The 20,218-nt window shown below is 54.5% G+C and overlaps 1 protein-coding gene across 1 annotated transcript; it reads right to left on the minus strand.

The window, feature by feature from the left end:
• Nucleotides 1-2,822: 2,822 nt before the first annotated feature.
• EMILIN3 (elastin microfibril interfacer 3) lies at nucleotides 2,823-12,553 on the minus strand. Its single transcript, XM_041478793.1, has 4 exons — nucleotides 12,312-12,553; nucleotides 9,181-9,303; nucleotides 6,061-6,308; nucleotides 2,823-5,551 (listed from the first exon to the last, which is right to left on the minus strand). Exons 1-4 carry the CDS (start codon nucleotides 12,506-12,508, stop codon nucleotides 3,657-3,659), a joined length of 2,463 nt encoding a protein of 820 aa, XP_041334727.1. The 5' UTR covers nucleotides 12,509-12,553; the 3' UTR covers nucleotides 2,823-3,656.
• Between the last annotated feature and the right edge of the window lie 7,665 nt (nucleotides 12,554-20,218).

Raw genomic sequence — 20,218 nt, forward strand, 5'->3', positions numbered from 1 at the left:
ACCTGACCCAGAGTCTCCTGCATGTCCTTTGCCAGGACTAAATGCTCCAGATGCACCTCATCCTCCCTGTTTGCTGCTTGGGATTTTGCACTTGTAATAGAGGTCATGACACCCCTTAGCAGGAAGCCTAAGGGGGTAAGAGAGAGTTCTGACTTTATAAAAACTCCAATTGCTAAACACAATTTCCTGAAAGTTGAGTCTCTTCTGGTGTTTGTAGCTCCTCTAAAGCCTGGCTCTTTTTTAAAGGTGGTGGTTGTTCACTGTTGTATTTGTTGATGAGCCTCTGACATAGCTATTACCACCTTTGATATGACCAGTGTTCCAGACAGTCCAGCTACCTGCAGTTTGGTAGCTGAAACTGCCCACTAACTTGTAAAGGTCGATGGAAGATACTGGGGTTTTGCATGTTCTGAACAAAAACCAATAATAAATAGTGCCTTAATCAAGGCTGTCTCTTGTGTGCTGCAGCCCTGTGCATAGAAGTGGGAGCCAGGCTCCAAGTCCTTTCTAATATGTAATTGGTCTTATTCAAGCATCCTACCAAGTGGGTCCTGGGGGTGATGGGATCTGCTTCTATCAAGACCAGGTTGCTAGGAGCCTCATCCAGCCTGACCATGGATGTTCCTAGGGATGGGGCATTCACAGCCTCTGTGCACAGCCTGGGCCTGTGCCTCACCACCCTTAGTGTAAAATACCAGTTTTCTAAGACACAACCTAAATTGACCTCCTGCAGCTGAAAGCCATCCCCCCTTCTCCTCCCACCACAGGCCCTGTTGAACACTCTGTCCCCATCCTAAGAGACCCTTCAAGTCCTGCACAGTCGCAGAGAGGCCGCCCCATAGCCCTCTCTTCTCCAGGCTGAGCATCCCCAACTCTCTCTTCTTGGGAGGTTACAAAGTAAAACAAAGGCAGAAGCACTGCTGGGCTCCTTCCTCCAGTCTGGCGTCTACCTTCTCCCTCCCTGACCCCTGTGTGTGTGTCATCTTGTCTGCCACTTCTGGAAGCCATACAAGTCATTTTGATCCTGGAAACCTCAGCAAGAAATACTTTATTTTTTTCCTTTCCAGTACAAATAGTTTTTCAGCTTTTAAAATCTGAACAAATAGACATGGTTTAAAAAACAATAGAACACAGTCTTTTAACAGGATCAGTTATCAACTGCTTCAGAAAGCTGCCCATGCAAGCACAACCCCATGGGCAGCATTTCCTTACTCTGCAAGCAATTTTTTAAAAATGCCCATTTTGTACAAAGTTCCTTTCATTTTTTAAACATGAATAGCTGAGAACTGAAATAACAAACTGTCCATAGCTTCAAGTGACTAGTCAGGAATAGTCCAAACATAGCACCATCTTCCGGAAGGTCAGACTTCTTCCTTGTCCTAGTGTTGTTATGGCCAGTTCTGGCTCCCTCTTTTCAGGGGAAGCTGTTCCTGTTCACCCACTCTAACCCAGCCCTGGCTGGGGAACGGGTAGCCTGGCCCTTGGCTTGGTTTTCTCTTTGGTTTTCTCCCTGCTGTGAGGGGATGGAAAAGGGGCTTAGGCAGGATGCTCCCCCTGCAGGGCGAGGGCTCCCCTGGCCCGTCACAAAGTACTTAGGGTTGCCTTGAGACTCCTTCCTTAGGCTGGAGGAAAAAATAAGTTTTGTTGTCTAACAGCCTGTTTTGCAGGATGCCCAAAGGCAGCAGGAGGTTGTTCCTCAGCTGGAGAAGTGTCTCAGCAGCTGGAGGGTAGCTCCAAATCAGCAACGCCCAGAGCAGTGAGAGAGAATTCTGGTGCTGTGAGCACCTGGCCGGGGTGGGCAAGTGGTGAGGGGGCAATGTGTCCTCTCTATGCTCCCACAGCTTGTGCTCCTCTGGAAGGGGACTGAGCTTTTACTGCCTCAGGGGAACATGGTGTGGCTACTGGACTCAGTGATCCCTGTGGTCCTCCCTAAACTGGAAGCATGTTTAAAGGAGCTCACCCAGATTTTCTGGGGAAAAAAGGTGCACAGATGCATCTCTGCTGGAAGCAGCTGCTGATTTGTGCTAGTCAGAGCACAGAGCTGCTCCTTCATGCAATCAGGGGGGATCAAGGAGGGAATGATGGCGATGAGCAGGGACAGCCTGCTGAGGGTGACAGGCACTGCGTGAGAGCCAAAGGCTGGCTGGTTTGGGAGGGTTCATGAGCTACAATGCTGAGAGAAAAGTATGTTCCTCTTCTATAAAGTGCCAGAGTTACTTGGATGGAGGCTCTTTAATTTCCTCCTCATCCTAGTAATGAAGTCCCCACTGGCAGATCAGCGGAGGGTGCTCATGGTGGGCTCCTAGGGAGAGGTGGATTCTGTGTGCAACAGCTCTGTAGGAGAAGGCTGGAGCAGCTCAGGAACACGGACAATGTTTTCTAGCCTGCCTATTCCTCTGGGAAACCAGAGTCAAGCTGGGTAAATGATGTGGGTTTTTCATTCTGAGATGAGGACAGGCCTCCAGAGGTGTTCTCACAGATGGCCTGCCTTGTTCCACATCGGTGTTGGTCCCAGCGCTACTGGCATCCCAGTGGGATCAGAAGAGCATGAGGAGGACGCAGGCTCCTGCTCCTCCACTGCTGCACTCACCCTACCGCAGCTGGAACTCTCCTGCCTGGGATGAGATGATGGAGTTCACAGCTTAAGCAATAAAACAGGAGAGAGCCAGAGCTGGAGGACAGGACTGCTCTGTGCCCAGCCTGGTCTCTGCAGAGACCTATGGACACACCTCTCCTCAGGGAAGACACGTGTTTTCCATAACCATCATGTCAGTCCCAGGTGTAACCAGAGAGCCCAGCAAAGTGGGATTGCAAAGCACAGCAGCCCCCAGAACCATGGGGCTCTCTCCAAACACTGCTGCCACAGCTTTTAGGTACTCGGTGTGGGTCTTTGGAATATGGCAAAGGACATGAGGGCAGCAGTAGGAAACTGGAATCAGATGAGCACCATGACACAGAATCATTCAAAAATATACATACACATACCATATATATATATATATGCATATGTGTTTTCCTAATGCACACCCTCATATGCTCCATAAGGCATATGCATCTGCATGGAGGAGGGAGCATTATAAATGGATTTACCATACACAAGGAGGGCTGCCATCTCGGGGAAGGGAAGCCAGTTCCCGGAGGGACGTGTGAATACGTGTGTTCTTTGAAATCTACAATTCCTGTGGTGAGTTTTGTTCCCTGCAAGGAGCCCTGGCTCTGCTCAGTCTCTGGATTAAGACGCAGGTGGTCTTTAGGTCAGAGAAACTATTCCTCAGCTGATAACTACAGGGTTTTATTCTTCAAGAAATGATAAATCCACAAAAATAAAATGAAAAAATAATGTTTCTGCCTCCAGCTTACTCTTGAATTGTCCTTCTGGGGTCATCAGCCCAGGATCCAAAGCAACATCCCCAGCCAGGAGGCAGTGACACTGCCGTGCCAGGGTCAGGACAGTTGCTGAGCATCAGGAGGGGAGCACCAGCACAGTGGAGTTAAGAAGAAGTGGGACCAACAAGATTAAGGGGAAAAAAAATGTAGCAGCTTTTCATAAAAAAATTATCCCAAGAACTGTTGTCACATTGGAGTGAGTCTGTGTGATATAATTTAATCCTGTCCTTCACAGCAGGAGAAGGAAGACACATGGCATGGCAGTGTAGCTAGTGCTGCCTTCTCTCCGCCTTCTCTTCCAAGTCTCCGACCTGCTCCGCCAGCTCAGAGACCTTGGCTTGGCAGTCAAGCAAGTTGTCCTTCAGTCCTGTTATTTCCTGAGAGTGGGCAGCCAGTGTCCCGTTCATGTGGTCCATATAGTCCCACAGACTGCCTGTGTGTTTCTCCAGTTCCTCCCTGATGTTGTCCAGGCTGCCGGTGACGGCCCCCAGCCTGCCGCAGGCGCTCTCCACCCGCGCCACCCGCTCGTCGAACTGAGAGACCTCCTGCTGCAGGCCGTGGGCCACGTTCTTGCAGGAGCTCAGGTCGCTGACAATCCTGGCTTTGAGTCGCTCCAGGTCTCCCTTGAGGTTCAGGACACGGCGGTTGCTGAAGAAAAGCTGGGAACCTTGGTCGTTGACTTTCTCCTGGATGGAGTGGACCTCATCCTCAATCTTCCGCTCATGCTCATCTAGTGAGGAGTTGACATGTGTCACGGTGTCCGAGTACTGGGAAACGGAGTCCTTGAGCCCTGTCAGAGACTTGCTCACAGTATTCAGGTTGATCTTCAGCAAGGTGATCTCCCCTTGCAAAGCCCCTGATGCTTCCTCCTCGATTCGCCGCTGGATCTCCAGGATGGTGGCGTTTAGCTTGCGCAGGAGGTCATAATTGCTGTCCATCCGGAGGAGCAGGTCCTGGTTCTTGTTCTGGCAGTCCTCGATCTCCGTCCGAAAGGTCTCCACATCTTTGGAGGCAGAGGTGCAGCCCAAGGAGCAGGTGCTCTCCAGGGTGATGAGGCGATTCTGCAATGCCTCCAGTGTCTCATCTGTCCGTTTCCTCATGCTGGCAAGCTCCCCTTCCAGCACAGGCACCACTGCTCCATCCATGCCCATGGGAGAACTGACATTGTTCAGCTCCCCCACGATGGTCATGAACCTGTCCTCCAGGGTCTGCATTTTGTCTTCAAAGGCAGTCCTCATGCCATCCACCTCTGCCACCACTGTGCCTTTCATGCTGTCCTCTATACCAGAGCAGCAGCTCCCCGTTTCCCTCTCTGTAGCATTGAGCCTGGCTTCCAGGTCCTCGAAGCGCCCTTCAAAGAGGTTCCCTAGGGTGGCAGTGGAGATTTCTCCATCCAGGCGTGAGTGCAGGTTCTTCTGGGACTCGGAGATGCTGTGAAGGCCTTTCTCAAGGATGTTCATGCGATCGGTGAGGTAGTCCAGGTTGCTGCAGCAGCTTTCCACCACCGTCAGCCCTTGGATCTGGGTCTCCAGCTGAGAGATCTCTTTCTTGATCTCCAGCTCCTTCCCATCCAGCGTCTGCTGCAGCCGCAGGTTGGCGGCTTTCTCCTCCTCGCACTGCTGCCGCACCTCTTGGATGCGGAAATCACACGTGGTCTGGATTTTGCCCAGCTTCTTCTCAAAGCCATCCAGCAGCTCTCCACGCAGGCTGCTCAGCCTGGTGTCCACATACTCCTCCAGCAGGTCGATGGAGGTGAGGGGCGAGGGCCGGGCGGATTCCAGCAGGTGCTTGATCTGTCCGTCGTGGTCCAGGACCATGCCCTGGACCTCGTGCAGCAGATCTGCCTTGGTTTTCAGCACGTCGCTCACCTCGGTCACTTTGGTCAGGATGTCCCCTACGGGAGGGTATGTGGCCATGTCGGCTTTGTCTGCCACATCCACCAGGCCGTCGGGAATGATGCCGAAGCCTACGGATGAGTCTGGCGTGCCCGGGCTGTTCATTAGGGAGCCGATCATCTTGGTGGTGTCCTCCTGGATGGCCAACCGCAGGCGGTCCCCCAGCCCGCTCACCATGGTGTGCAGGCTGTCGTAGGACTGGGACAGGCGCCTCACCTCCTCCTCCAGCCGATCCAGGCGGTCCCCGAAGAGGCCAGGCAGCTTCCTGCCTGCAGAGGGAAAGAAATAGAGAGGGCACAGTGAGGGCTGGTGCTCCTTTAACTTCCCTCCTTTGAGTCCTTTCCTATAATAACCTTGTGTCCTGCCCTCTGTTATTGGCATTTCAGCAAAATCTCAGCCCACGTCTCTCCTTAAGCTATCAGGAAACCCTCCTTCCTCTTGGGATCCAGCCCTCTGTTCCCAAGTTCAACAGCAGGTGATGATAACAGCCCAGGAGAGCTTCATCTTGATGTGCCCCCTATCAACCCCATAATTAATGGGAAAATGCTTTAAGTTGATGAGGAAAGGCAATTTTGAAGCTGCATGTTTTGAAAGAAACAAAATTTAAAAAGCAACTGGTCCTCAAAGCAATCAAATGTGAGGACTCTGATGGAAAACATGTCACCCACTGAATTTTTGCCAGATTCTTGCTCTGCACTGGAACAGAGAGAACCTGCAGGTTCGAGTGCATGACAATGGTGTGGTGACCTGGGGACATGAAGCAGGAGGAGGATCTCACCATATTGATTCTTCTTTGGTCCTGGAAACAGGTCAGGGTGGCTTTTGGGATAGGGAGGAAGTCTGGGCATTGGAAACATCTTTTGCCCAGGGGGCATTTTAGGGCTGGGATGCTGGGGCAGAAGGCCAGGCTGGTCTGTCGGGCTGTCATGGCACCCTTCTCCCATGAAGCCTGGGCAGCACCTCCAGGACAGCTCGGTCACTGTCTTGTATCCAATCTTGTATTTGGGCCTGAAGAAGGTGCGGTACCTTGCCAGGAGAGGGGAGGGAGAGAGAGAAAAGACAGTTTAGAGAAGCAACCTCAACATCAAGCAACAGAGCAGGGTCACAGTCCTGTTGGATGTGGGAGATCTGGGAATATGGGGAAGCATAGCTGAAATCATTGTGCTGCACCTGCAGTCCATGGCCCATCTTCTCCAAGAGCTCTTGCTGCACCATAGCTCAGTGCAGCATTATGGTGGGGTTTTGGTCAAGTTTTTTTTAACCTGGGACACTGTGTTGATTTAGAACTGCAGCTCTAAGTGTATTGCTGCAGTCCCTGGCCTGAGAGGTGGCCACTGTGACAGGTGCCACACTGTTTGGCAACTTCTGGCCAGCAGAGCACAAGATGAAATGATGGAACTGATTTCAAAAGCCCTGCAAGCTCACATCACTTCCAAGAGGGAAGTGGACTGCTTGTAAAAGTGGTTTGCGCTTTGAATTGACCTACAGAATTTCCTAGTGGGATCAAAAAAATCCTTTTCTCAACTGTAATCCTGTATGGAAGTCCCCATGAGGGTTGAAATACCTTTGAAAAGGTGTTTTCTCTCTGTGGAGGGCATCAGTTTGCTGGGAAGCCTAAAGGGGCTTGGGCTGGCTGGTGAGGGTCTCCAGGGTGATGCTGTGACGTGCACAGATGGATGGCTCCTTACCTGCCTCCTGCCCCAGCTGGGATGCCCTGGGAAGTGTCTCCATCATGAATTTGGGTACTACAGCATTGATCCTCCCATACCCAGCACACAATGTGCAAGCTCACTTCACAGCTTCCCCCTCTGCTCTCGCTCTGGATGGGGAGGATCCAGCTGCTCCCTGCTGTCCTGTGAGGCAGCAGTGATGGAGCAGGGCCCTGCTGGCACGCGTGTTCCCCAGCAGCTGAGCTGAGCTGTACAGGGCTGAACATGGCACTTTCTCACCGCCTCTAGGTACCAATGCTTTAAGCCTGCCTTCTGGAAATATCCAATCTGAATTTACCAGGGCCTGAAAATCCTGAAGTTTGCTGTTTTGTGACAACAAGCACCATCAGCCTCTTGTTCTTCATGTTCAGCAGAAGGTCTTGGAGGAGCAGCACAGCCATCCGTGCTGCAGAGGGGCTGCAGAAGGCACTAATCCATCAGTCAGGGCAGCACGTGGGGCTGAGTCCCTGCCATCCATGTCCTTGTCTGAATCCACAGTGTCCCCAGCCCAGGCTGCAGCCCCTGGCAGTGCTGCTTCCACACGATTCCCAGAGACATACAGCCACCTCCATACACACCACAGGGCAGGGGGATAAACCAAACCCAAAGCCTCTGCTCTTTGAATCTCTTCAGAATTTCTCAACATCAATTTCCCAAAGGGACAGTTTCAAAACAAGCTCTTCTTGTTACTCCTCTTCACAGATGCTGCTGAGTTTCAATGATCTTTCCTTCTGTTGTAGAGTGTAGAAACCTGCCTGGATGTACCATGGGAGATCGCTGCTCCAGCCACTGTCAGGGGGTGAAGAAAGGAGGAGGGTGGCATCCACAAGGCAGAGCACCTTCTCTGTGTCATCCCAGCACCTCCTCTGTGTCATCCCAGCCTCTGCAGAGCAGCTCAAAGCCTTGGGCACCTCCAAATCTTTCGACCCCTGCTCCAAACAGCAGCAAGGGGAAGTATTTGCAGCCAGCTGCACAAACATTCACTGATGGCCCCAGCAGGTTGAAAATCCATGTTTCCCTGTTGTCCATGGATGCAGCATCTGAGGCTCTGCAGAAAATTCAGCTGTGGGTCATCTGCTCTCAGAAAACACCCTGGTTTCACCCTGGTTTTGTTTGAAGGAGACAAACAGAGGGCATCATGGAGATGGGAGAGGCTTTGGAGATCTCCTCCATGGGTACCAGCAGCTGCAGGATGTCCTGAAGTCCCCAAATGCTGCTAAACCACTTGTGATGGGAAGAACAAGTGAGTGAGTGGGTCCAGCTGCCATCTCTGCCAGGAGAGAATGCAAGCAGGGCCCACAGCACCACGGGGCACGGAGAGTCCCAGCCAGCTGCCACAGGATGGGTACTAGGCTCTGACAAAAACTTCTCTCATCCCAGTTTTCCTCTGTGCTCAGCTCTGCTCCACTCCTCCAGCCTGGGGAGGATGCAGGAGAGGAGCTTTTCCACATGGAGCAGCATCCCTGGAGGGTGGTGAAGCACAAAGCCCCTGCACCAGCGGCGGCTCCAGCTGTGGCACAGTAAAGTGTTTCCCTCCAGCACTGACGAGGTGGCAGAGTTTTGTAACTATTGTCCTGGAGCAGGAAGCACTGAGCCATCCCCAGCCACAGGCTCCATGTCCTCATCCTCTCAGCCAGGTTCTCACAGAGCTGCCATCATTGTGCCACATTGCAGGTCTGTGACAAACTGCTTTCCTACACACCTGCACAGGCACCTCCCCACTTCCCATGATTTACACATCTATTTCTGAATCATTGAATATCCTGAGTTTGAACAGACCCATAAGGATCATTGTGCCCTGCAAATGCACAGAACATCCCCAAAAATCACACCATGTGCCCGAGAGCATTGTCCAAATGCTTCTTCCACTCTGTCAGGCTTGGTGCCATGACCAACTTCCCTGGGGAGCCTTTTCCAGTGCTCAGCTGACATCTGGATGAAAACCTTCTTCTGACATCCAATCTAAACCTCCCCTGACAGTTTCTGAGGAGGGATAGAGCTCCCTCTCCCTCCTGACAGATCCCACCTTGCCTCCTCCCAACACCACTGCCCTGTCACTGACTGCCATGTCCAGGAAAAGCCCTTCAGCCCCTTTCACTGCCCTCTGGAAAGTGGGGGTCATGGTCAGAAAGGTGATAAAGCTCTTTGGGAGGGGAAGGGAGCCATGCCCCAGTGTCCCCCATACTCACAGCACTTTCCCTGGGCACTTGGGTCCCCAGCTGCACTTGTGGTACTCAGCCTTGACGTAGCTCTCGGCCCCGTCCTGCAGCGTGCACGTCACGTTGCGCTGCACCACGTAGGCACAGTAGCTCCTGGGGAAACACAGAGAGACACTGTCACCCCTGTCCAGCAGACAGCAGTGCCTGCACTGCCAGACACTGCCAGCGAGCTCGGGGGGCAGGAGCTGGAACAGCCCCCCAGCAGATGCTGGGGAGGGGCATCACAACCATGCTGCAGGAGTGTCAGTCACAGCCATGCTGTCACCAGTGCTGGTGGTGTCTCCAGAGCTGGGCTGTGCTCAGCACAGCATGGACTGTGAGGACAATCAGAATCCCAGCAGCAGCAGTTGTAGGAATAGGATCCCAGAAATAGCTCCAGCAGTGCCTGGCAGGGTGGTCTGTCCTGCTGCAGCTCCTGGAGTGCTGCCAGTGCCGGGGCCAAGCCAAAGCCTTCAGCCCTTGCTGTGGGTGCTGCCACAGACAAGGCACAGAGATGCTGCTCTGCCACAGACAAGGCACAGAGATGCTGCTCTGCAGGGCTGCAGCACCGTGGGTCCCCCCATCATGGAGGCAGGGACACAGAGCAGATCTGTGATGGAGGCTGGAAACCCCCTCAGATCTCTGGGACAGTGAGTACTGAGAGCTTCTTCCCTCCTGCCATCCCCCTGCAGCTGGGTGCCACAGGTACCAGTCAGCTTTCCTGAGCCAAGCAGCACAGCCAGGCACTGAGGATAAGCTGGCTGGGAGGAAGGCAGCATGTGGGAAGGATGCAGGACTGCTGTAGGACAGATGGAGGCCAAGGCTGCTCCAGCTGAAGGCAGGGCTGCTGGCAGGAGCAGATGGACTTGGTCCACAGGGGCAGACAGCAGGGATGTGTGAGGAGGCAGGGATTAAAGGCAGGGGGATGTGGCAGACGGCAGAGCGGGAGGAGAGGAGGGCACAGGCCCACGGAGCAGAGCAGAGCTGAGGCAGGAGGTCAGCGGGATGGAGCAGATGGGCCAGCGCAAGCTGCAGGTGCAGAGAGGTGCTCAGTGAGGCGGGAGGACATGGCTGCCCCTGTGCCAGCTGGGGGCTTGGTATGGATGGGTAGGGAACACACTTTGTCTTCACCTGTTTGCCATCAGTGCTTGTCCCTCCTTCATCGACCTTTCCCCACTCAGGGCGAGCCAAAGTCCTGCTGCTCTGGCCCCTGACATATTGGGGAGGCTGGGGGAGGGCTGTGCATGCACACACACTCACTCAAACAGGAGACACCACAGCCCTTCTTACCAAACCCCTCTGCTCCATCCTGACAGTCACAGTCCCTTTCCTGTACCTCCACTTGCCAAGAAGTGTCTCAACATCATCCAGACCCTCACAGCAAGCCCATGGGAGCTGGGATGAGGCCCTGCAGCTCGTTTCTGTGCTCAGCCCCGAGGCTGCTCTCCACAGGCCATGAGATGGCCATGCCAGGGAACTCTGACTGCATCCCAGCCTGTGACCAGGCAGCTGACCTGCAGCAGCCCCAGCTGCCTCCCAGAGCCCCCATGCAGAGGCTACACAACCTCCAACAGCCCACCCGGGGCAGCAGCTCTCTCTGTGAAGCAGCAAGGTGTGAGCAGGGCCATTCTTCCTCCAAGCCTCTCTCTGCTCCCTTCCAGCAGGAATCCCCTGATCCCACACCCCCAGCACATCCCACTTGCTCCCGCCAGGAGCTGCAGCAGCACATCCACCCCAGCCCCTCACCGAGGGCCCTCTCTGACCCCTGGGATGGGCATACCACTGGCATTTCCAACCTGCCCAGACCTGAGCAGCTCTGCCCTGGCAAGGGGCTGCCAGGCTCAGAGCATGAGCAGAGCTCTGTGCTGCTCCCTGCTCCTGCTCCTCTTAGTCATTCATCCGTGCACAGGACCACAGGGAAGGAAGGCCAGCCACTTTTCTCAGCTGGAGGCAAGGGAGTTCATGTGCATATGTGGAAATTTAGGATCACCATCTATCCATAAATCCAGACCTGCTTACAAACACCACCAGCTGCCTCTAAGTTAGCTAGCAGCCAATGCAGGCAGATCTACTAGCCACTGCTAGTAAACCCTGCCTACCCTGACTGCTCGGGTTAGTGTGGTTCTGGCTCACTCTCCCCCTCAGAACCCCTTCCCTTCTCAGACACCTGTGGCATGCAGTTTTATAGCTTCAGCCTGATGTTTTTAGAGTGAGCAGCTGGAAAATGTTATGGGTTTTTGAAAGCTCTCACTGGCACTGCCAGTATTGTTCATCCCTAGTGTTACTTTGTTCATTTCAGCTTGTTTGTAAGCCCACATCCTCCCTCTTTCAAAGGAACCCGGCAGAAACTGCCCTAGCAAACAAGCAGAGAGGGAAGCAACACCCCCCTCTCCGCCCCCAGTGTAACAGCGCTTATGCAACTGAACGGAAAAAGTCTACAGTTTGTGTAAAACCCACATTCCTCACTGCCTGAGCTTTCCAGGTTTCTTGAAAACGTATTTAAACTCCAGCATGCATGCATTTTACAAGCAATTCCCCCCAAACCAAGCTGTTTCCACACGTAGGTCTGTGCACTGCCATCCTCCCCTGTCGCACATCACCACCCCCTGCTCCTCCGCGCCGATGCCACGCAGCGCAGGTACATGCACCTACCCCAAAACCACACACGGGCACCTCCGTCCCCATCTCCCCCGGCCCCGTCCCGCAGCACACGTGTCCCCACCGCACGCAGCCCGTTCCCTGCTGGAAATACAACTCCCGAAGCCTCCTCTAGATGGAGGGGGGCACTGAGACATTCGGACACTGCTGCGCTGCGAGCCCTTGCTCAGTACCTGGCCGATGATAGGGAGCAAGTGATGCCGCGGCCGGTACTCGGGGACTGCCGCCCAGGCAGGGATGCCCGCGGGCGAGCCCTGGGGAAGGTTCACATGGTCGGCACCGGGGTTTGGGTACCGCGGCAGCCCGTCCCCGGGGGATGCTGCCCGCAGAGCCCAGACGCGCGGCCGGTGCCCATGGCCGCGCTCTGTTCCCGGTAAAGGATGCCCGACGGAGATCGGCTCGGTGCCCGGGCGCTCCCGGTGCGCTCCGGACGGGTTGCGCGGCCGCGGCCGGGGGTGGCTTACTTGTGCTTGCCCACGGGCTTGCCGGGGCCGAGCTGCGGGCTGGAGCCGGCCGTGTAGAGGCTGTACCTGCCGCCGAAGGGCAGGGGGGCGGCGGGGGGGTAGAAGGCACCCTTGGCGTCGGCGAGGGCCAGCAGCGTCCCCAAGGAGAGGCAGGCGAGCAGCGCTCCGCGGCGGCGCAGCGCCCGCGCCCGCCGCATGGTCCCGGCGGCGGTGGAGAGGGATGGGACGGGATAGGATAGGACGGGATGGGATGCGACAGGACGGGATGGGACAGGGCGGCCGCGGGCCCGTGCCGGGACAACGCTGCGGAGGGGAGGGGAGCGGAGCGCCGCCCGCTGCGCCCTGCCCGGCCCCTGCCCTGCCTGTCCCTGTCCTTGTCCCCAGCCCTGCCCGGCCCGGCCCGGCGGCACACGCCGCTCCGCCGCCCGCCCGTCCCCTTTTGTAGGGCGGCGGCGGGGGCGGGCCGCGCTCCTCCTCCCGCCCTCCCACGGCCGCCGACCCCGGCCCCGCGGGCGGGGAGACAAAGCGAAGCCCCCCGACCCCCATTCTCCCCCGTGCAGCCCGGGCGGAGCGCGCTGCCGACCCCGGCGGGGGCTGCAAGGGGCTCGCAGCCTCTCCCGACCCCGGCCCCCTCTTCCCCCCTTCTCCCGATGCCCCCTCCCTGCGCACTGGGAGTTTGCCCCCACGGGGTAGCAGGTGCAGCGGGGTCTGGAGCCCTGTGGCTTCTGGTTCCCCCCAGTCCCCAGCTCTGCCCTGCTTCATCCCGGAGCACAAGCGAGAGAAAGGCTGAAGCGACCCTAACTCTGCCCCCGAGGACGTCTGTGCTGCTGGAGATTGGCAGCTGTCAATCATACGGCTGGCACCAGCCTGGTGCATCGAGCATTCCCCAGCGAACCCAGCACCTGCAGGGAGGGGGAGAGGGAAGTGGTGCTATTTTGGAGCCCTCCCCCGATATTGGCTTTGGATGCAGGCTCCAGGAGAGAGGGGAATCCCTTGCCTTTCTCTGCAGACCCCTGGATCCCCCATAGCCAAGCACATTTCATCTTTCATGGCTCTGGAAGTCATGTTTGTGTCTCCTTGCCATCCTGCCCTGCAGAGATCCCTGCTATCCTGCACCCCAATGCCCCCACCCACGGGTAACCCACTACAGGGAGCAGCCTGAGCACCCTGCCCTGCCCTGCCAGCCCTGCCCAGGCTCCACACCATTAACCCTTTGTGTGAACCACGGCTGTTGGTAGGGGGAAAAGGACCTTCCCCTGGGGCACTGGGCATTTTGGGAGAGGGTAACATCCCTAGTGCTACCTAATGAAGGTCATATTGAAACCTTGCAGAGGTGAAGCCGTGCAAGGGAGCAGGAAATTTTGTGATATGTGCAGACAGTTACACCCTTGAGCATCCCACCAAAACCTCACCAGTGGTTTTTTGATGGGAGTCCTATCTTGACTGGCAGAAGCCAGGGAAGCACCATGACAAGATGTGCCATGCTTCTCCAAAACTCTTGGAGGAAAACAAGAGGTGGCTGTGTGAAATTCCAAATGAAGGAGTGAAACCTGCTGCTGGGGGAAGGAGGCATCAAGGCTTGGGCTGAGACAGAGATGATAAGATACTGAGACAAACGGCCTTTTTTCAGTTAAAAGGAGTCTTTGGCTCGGTCTGAGGTGAGTACGGAAACTTTATCAGGAGAAGAAAAATCCATCAGAAGGCCAAGCTGGAAGAGGCACGCTGGACAGACCAGGCAGAAAACCAAGAGGAGGAAGCCTGAGCACTGAAGCAGTGCATCCTCTTGGTTCAAGCTGCTGCAGGGTGTTGCTGAGCTGCCACGGGCTGTCAGGCTGCACCCCAGAGGTGCTGCAGCGTGGTTTGTGGTGGTACATTTGGCAGCACATGAAGCAATCCTCATCCAGCTGGTGCACTCAATTGTTCTGCTCCACTGGGATGCTGCAGGAGGGACGGTCCACAAGCAATTCTATAAAAACAAACAAAAGCTGACCGAGCCTGCCTGGTTTAATGCTGGATGCCAAAGTGGAGAACGAAGTTGAGCGCGGCCTTAATTTTTTTTCCCTGTGCGCAGGGAGTGTGAGCCAGTTCTAATAACAGCATGCTGCACGTGTGTGTCTGAGGCCTCCGGAAAAAAACATCTGGTGTTGCACGGCTTCAGAAAGAGCCCTTGGCCCCAGCCTTGGAGCCTGTGCTGTGCTGAATGGGTACAACGGGCCTGAGTTAAAAGCGCTCGTTCATTCTCACCAGCTTGGCTGGGAAAGGGAGGGAGGTGGGAGCCATTGCTCTTGGGTGGGTGTGTCTGTCTGTCTGTCCAAACCCACCTTTGAAGAACCAGGTCCCTTTCTGCCAGATTTCAGAGTGAGGCAGATCCTCAGAGACACTGAATCCCATTTTCTTGTTCTATTGTTTAATTGTTTATGAAAAAAGACATCTGAGTAGACAACAGAACGCTAAACTCAGGTCCCAACTGAGGAAATGGATTCATCATCCACTCTTTTGTAAGACATCAAGGAGTCCATACAGGAAAGAGCCATTATGTGTGCCCCAAATCATAGGGAAAACTCTCATGTGCCTTATTAGCTGTGAGCTAATCCAGCCATGAGACACAGAGCAGCAGGAAACTGGCATTTGTGAAGTTGCTCTTATCAGGGAGCAGCTCAGGTTGAACTCTCTGGTGCTCAGCTGTGCTTCTGCCAGTCCCCACCACACTGCAAGCCCTGGCCAGGCACAGGAGGGTGCCCATGAGGAGCCTGGCATGGCAACCTGGCTTTGGAGAGGTCTCATGTGGAGAAAACGGGAGACTCCTTTCTCCCAGGGCATCCTCCCAACATGGGCCTGTCCCAGGGCTGATGGAGAAGACGCCAAGCCCCATCTCCCAGAGCTGTGAAGCACATGCTGAGCACTGAGCTCTCCAGCAGAGTGGAAGGCCTTTGCCACACTGAACTGCTGCCAAAAGGCTCTGCAGAGCTGCTCTCTGGTCAGGGAACACCAGCCCTTGGTGCTTCCCAGAGGAAAGCTCTGCTTTCTCTCTTGGCTTCACCTGGAGAGTAAAGGGGATCAGATCAGAGCTGCTGCTGTTGCTCAAATCTGGATGCTGGGAAGTCCCTACCCACAGGGGTGCCTAACCAGGAGGGTTGTGTCCATCAGTCATTCCATATGAACACATCCTACAATGGCTCACCATGTGCCTAGGGAGCTTCCTTCTCCACTTGGACTGCCAGGAGCTGATTATTTTTGGTTACACCTCTCACTCCTGCTCCAAGCCAGTCCAGAAATGAATAGGCAGAAGTTTTTCCCTTCCAGCAGAAGCATCATGCAGGACACAGGAGGCACCCAGAAAAAGGAGCTGAGCAGGAAGAGATGAGAGCAAGAGCAGAGGCACCACGGGCAGCGGCTCCCCTGCTCCAGCTCCCGGGGAGGGCTGGGGGAACCACCACGAGGCTAATTTCACGAGCGGATGGCACCAAACAGTGACCTGGTCTGCTTCCCATGCTTTTTAATTAACACTTGCATGGCCTCATCAGCTGAGTAATTGCCTCCCTTCATGGGTCAACAAGCCAGCAGCCCCTGACCTCCTGTTCCCATCTGGGTATGAGGTTTGGAGCCTGCACAGGGGTGGGTGTGTGCTCCTGTGCCACAGAGACAGCAAAAGTGATAGCACAGCCCAGGAACTCTGCAACTCAGCCTGATCTTGGTCAGGACCAGCCTTGCCCACCCTAATGCTGAGCTTCAAATAGGAACCAGGGTGGAAAACCCCCCAGCATGCTGGGCAATAAGAGGGCAGTTGCTCTCTCTGTTGCCATGGGATAGGAGCAGATTGCAGCAAGGGAAATTTCAGCTGAATATTAATAATAAAACAGTATCTGCTAGTAAAAATAATATAGCCCTGGAGGAGACTGTATTGAGCCATCTGGAGATTTTAAAGGAAAGGTTAGATAAAAAAAAAAAAAAACCTGTCAGGACCAATTTGGGGTAGGGAAATGGATTGGATGGCTTCCCAAGAGCTCTCCCAGCCTGAGTTTTTTCCAAGTACAAATTCATTTCCCAAAGTGGCAAGGCAAGAGAGCAGCTCTATTTAGAGGCAGAGTTTCTCCCTAGTGATTCCCACTGGATCAAAGGCATTCCTTGAATTGGCACTCACAGAGGCCTTTTCTCTTGGCAGCTTGTCTGTGTCTGTGTGACAGAGGGAACTTTCTGGACAGCCTGGATTTCCCAGGTGCACATCCATCAGGACCCACTCAGGGCTCATTCTCCCACGTCATAATCCCTGGGAAGCTCCCACAGCTATCCCACACTGCTTCCCCAGCCCTGGGGAGGGGTGGGGACACTGTGTTGCCCAAACTGTCAGGCAGGAGGCATGTCCCAAAGGCCACAGCAGTGCAGTGGGGTACCAGTTCAAGCAGAACAGTGCTTCTGCAGGTGATCCAGTTCCCAGCTACAGCTGTGCTCAAGGAAGTCCACCATGCTCATGATTCAGCTACAGGACTGGAAGATCTTTTTGGCCCCCAGCACATATTTTTGCCACATCCCTGCTCCTTGCCAGGCATGGACCACTTCTCCCATTGGTTTCAACGGGCAGGGGATGCAGGTGTGCAGGCAGGAGGCATCCCTGGTCCATCAGAAACCCAGGCAAGGTCACAACATTTGCCTTGTTTGGAGGTTGCCAAGGCTTTGTTCTGAGCTAGCCCCTGGCTGCATTCCCAGGGCTGTGATTGCAGAGTGTGTCCCCCAAACCGCGGGCTGGGGGCACCTGGGCTTGCCCAGGCTCCGGAGGAAGGGGGCTGAGAACAAAATCCCTTTCTTCGTGGGAAAGCAGAGTGACTTGAAGTGGCCAGCCAGCCTTATCTGCGCTTTGGAAGGCACACGCTGATCGTTTGTCAAGATTAGCGCTGCGGTGGAAGGGATGGAGCTGCTCCAAATCCAGGCTCACGTCTCTTCCCCGGGCTCACGGCCATTCATAAAAATGCCAGAGCGGCAGCGGCAGCACATACTGGGCTTGTGGTTTAGGGAGGACTAGGAGGGGTCAACCACAGGTTATCCAAGCTCTGAGCAGGGAAAAGAATACACAGGTTGCTTTATTTATATATCCATTAGCGTCTTTCCTGCAGGAAAATGTGCAGGGAGACTGGCAGTGGGAGATTTAGCAAGGATGAGGGGCAGGCAGGAGGTGATGTGTTTAAAAAACTTTTCCCAGCTTTGCCAGGACTCCAGGGATGAGAGCATTAACAGGCAGCAGCCATGGTGATGGAGCAGGAGCAGGATTCAGCAGGATGAAGAGGATGAAGACTGAAGAAAGGAGGAGATGACATCCTGCCAGTAAACCCCAGCATGGTGACGGTGGGGCTCTGGGACGCTGTGGTGATGGGGTAGCTGGCCCTGGGAGCCCCAAGGAGGAGCAGCCCTGATCTCAGCTGAGCAGGAGCCTGGGAATGCTATAGAAGGCTGGTGCCAGGGCTAGGGAGGAGTAGGGGTTTTGTTTCCAGGGTATCCAGGGTATGAGAGAAAAGGTTGCTCTGTGGGCAGGTAAAGATCTGGGAGGGATCCCTAGGGCAAGAAAAAAGTTAGTCAGCTCCTGTCTATCTGAAAGGATATCCCTGAAGCCAAAGGAAAGTGGTAGGAGAGGAAAATGCCTTTGGAGTGCAGGCCTGAGGCTGTGTCAGGCACAGATTGTGCTGGCAGGACAGAGCTGCAGCCATGTGCTGTGAGGGAAGGGACTCTGCAGCTGAGGAGCTCTGCCAGGAGGAGTCCTTGCAAGGCAATTCCTGTCCATCCTGGAGACTCCTGTCCATCCTGGCTTTGCTGGAGAGGGCTCTGGCAGCAGGTCATGGGCTTGCTCGGCCTGGCTGAGACCATGGGGGTCCCTGGTGCCCTCACAGAGGATCAGCCATGAGAAGAGGGGTCTGAGATGCCAGGCCGTGGATCTGGGAGAGGGGTGGTGCCAGCTCATCCTCAGCAGTGTCACATTATCCCACAGACTGTGCTGTCTGCAGGGCCAGAGGAGCCCTGGCTTTGGGAACTGTGTGGCTTCAGGGCTCCTGTGTCAACGTCCTCTAGGGACTGTCCCTGGTGCCAGAAACAATCTCACTGCTTTTGGGTTAAAGAAACACCCCAGAACTGTTTAGATGATCTTTAAGGTGCCTTCCAGCCCAAACCAGCTGATATGTTTGATTGCTTCTGCATGGCTCAGCCTGATCTTTGCAGAGCTGTGCCTTTGGATTTTAGGAAGATCCATATTCTTCCTTAGCTGTATGTCCAGCTGAGTCACCTTCTGCCTTTCCTGGGAACAGGATGATGGCAGCCACCCAGCAACTGAGTCACAAAACTTCTGCTCAGTGACCTCACTGCTGCACACAGTGGAAGAAAAGCACCACAGGAGCAGAAAGAAAATACTTTTGCTTTGGGATGTTAGGAATATTGAAAGGCAATAATACAAACAAACTTCCTAGGTGATTTTTTTTTTTTTTAATTCACCCATGGGCACCTGGTTTGTGCAGGCAAGGGAAGGACAGCAAGCCAGGTCTGCTGGGGTGACTTCGGCAGGAGAGAGGGACATGAGGGACAGCAGTGGATACAGGTTTCCCTGTACCTGGTGGGCCCACAGGGGTGATGGCCAAGGGCAGAGGCTGCTGCAGGGCTCTGTGAAGAAGCAGCCTGAGGTTTGTCCCCTCTCCCCCATCTCCTGCATTTTAGAGGCACAAGCCACACAGAACTTCCCAGGATGTGCCCACAGCACCTCCCCTTGGATGAGGATTGTCCCAGTGGCCAGTGAGTGTTTCTGTGGTGACTGATGGAGAGCAGCCAACCGGGATAAGTTATCCTGCACATCTCGTTCTCTATTTTGTGCCTATTTTTGCCTAGCCATGGCCATTTTGCCTGGAGATGGGGTCCTGGGACAGCAGGAAGTTTTCCCATATCTCAGCCCTGCTTTTTCTTGGCTGTGGCCATGACCTGCTTCTTCCAAGCCATGGGCAGCACGCCTCCTTCATGTCCCCAAGCACTGGTTGACTCTGGATATACCAAATGTGGGACAGCTGGGCTGAAACCCTGCCATCATCCACATCTCTTGAGGCAAGGGGATGAGTGGCAGTTATTTTTGGGTTCAAAGAGGGGCCCTTCATGTCCTGTTGCTGCAGCCAGCTCTGCCCCATCCCCTGAGGCGACACTGCAGGCACGCGGGTGCGATGAGAATGGCCATAAATAACAGGTGGTTATTTATGCACAGGGAAGAAAGAGTAACTGATACCAGCTTGGGCTCCTTCCAGACCTGCTTGGAGCTCATGGCTGATACTTGGCTTCACCCTCTTCCCTTTGCAAGCAGCTGTTCCTGCAGCCCTGCATCTGCGCTTGGGTTTGCTAATCCTCGTCTCACTGTCCAGCAACGTGCGCTCGCCAAGGTCCCACTGACCCATCACCAACAAACAAAAAAAAAGAGGAGGAGGAGGAGAACTTGATATCTTCTGCAAGTGAAATAGCTTGGGTTCAGTCTTGGAGAATTTCCCGAACTCTCAAGGAATTTCCTGATCTTAGGAATCTGCCAAAATTTGGGATGTGCCTCAGTTGGGCTGTGCATATTTCCAGAGCACACGCTGTGGTGCTGTGTTTTAGGTTTCCACCTCTGTCTTTGCAAGAGCTCTCTGAATGGGTCAACTACAACAGAAAGGAAAGTCTCATTGTGACAGGCTGCAGGAATACAGAGGGATTTATTTAACATCCCTTAATTATGGGATCAGTGGGATTTTTGATCCTAAATTCCTCTCTTGCTTCCCCATGCCAAAACCCAGGCTTTTACTGCAGCCCTCATGAACATGGAAACTTGGGTGCAGTTGTAATGCTTTGGGTTAGTGGTGGACCTGAAATTAAAGGCATAACCTCAGCTTAACTAGTAACCCATATTTTTACCAAAAAAA

The sequence above is a fragment of the Pyrgilauda ruficollis genome, unplaced genomic scaffold (assembly GCF_017590135.1).
Source record: "Pyrgilauda ruficollis isolate IOZ18807 unplaced genomic scaffold, ASM1759013v1 scaffold46, whole genome shotgun sequence".
Lineage (NCBI taxonomy): Eukaryota > Metazoa > Chordata > Aves > Passeriformes > Passeridae > Pyrgilauda > Pyrgilauda ruficollis.

Excerpts from the sequence above, each read along its gene's own strand:
- EMILIN3 (XM_041478793.1), bottom strand. The coding sequence starts at position 12,508 with ATGCGGCGGGCGCGGGCGCTGCGCCGCCGCGGAGCGCTGCTCGCCTGC. Across the intron at positions 9,304-12,311 it reads AAGCCCGTGGGCAAGCACAA|GAGCTACTGTGCCTACGTGG; the intron begins GTAAGCCACCCC and ends GTGTTTCCCCAG. Across the intron at positions 6,309-9,180 it reads AAGTGCCCAGGGAAAGTGCT|GTACCGCACCTTCTTCAGGC; the intron begins GTGAGTATGGGG and ends TCTCCTGGCAAG.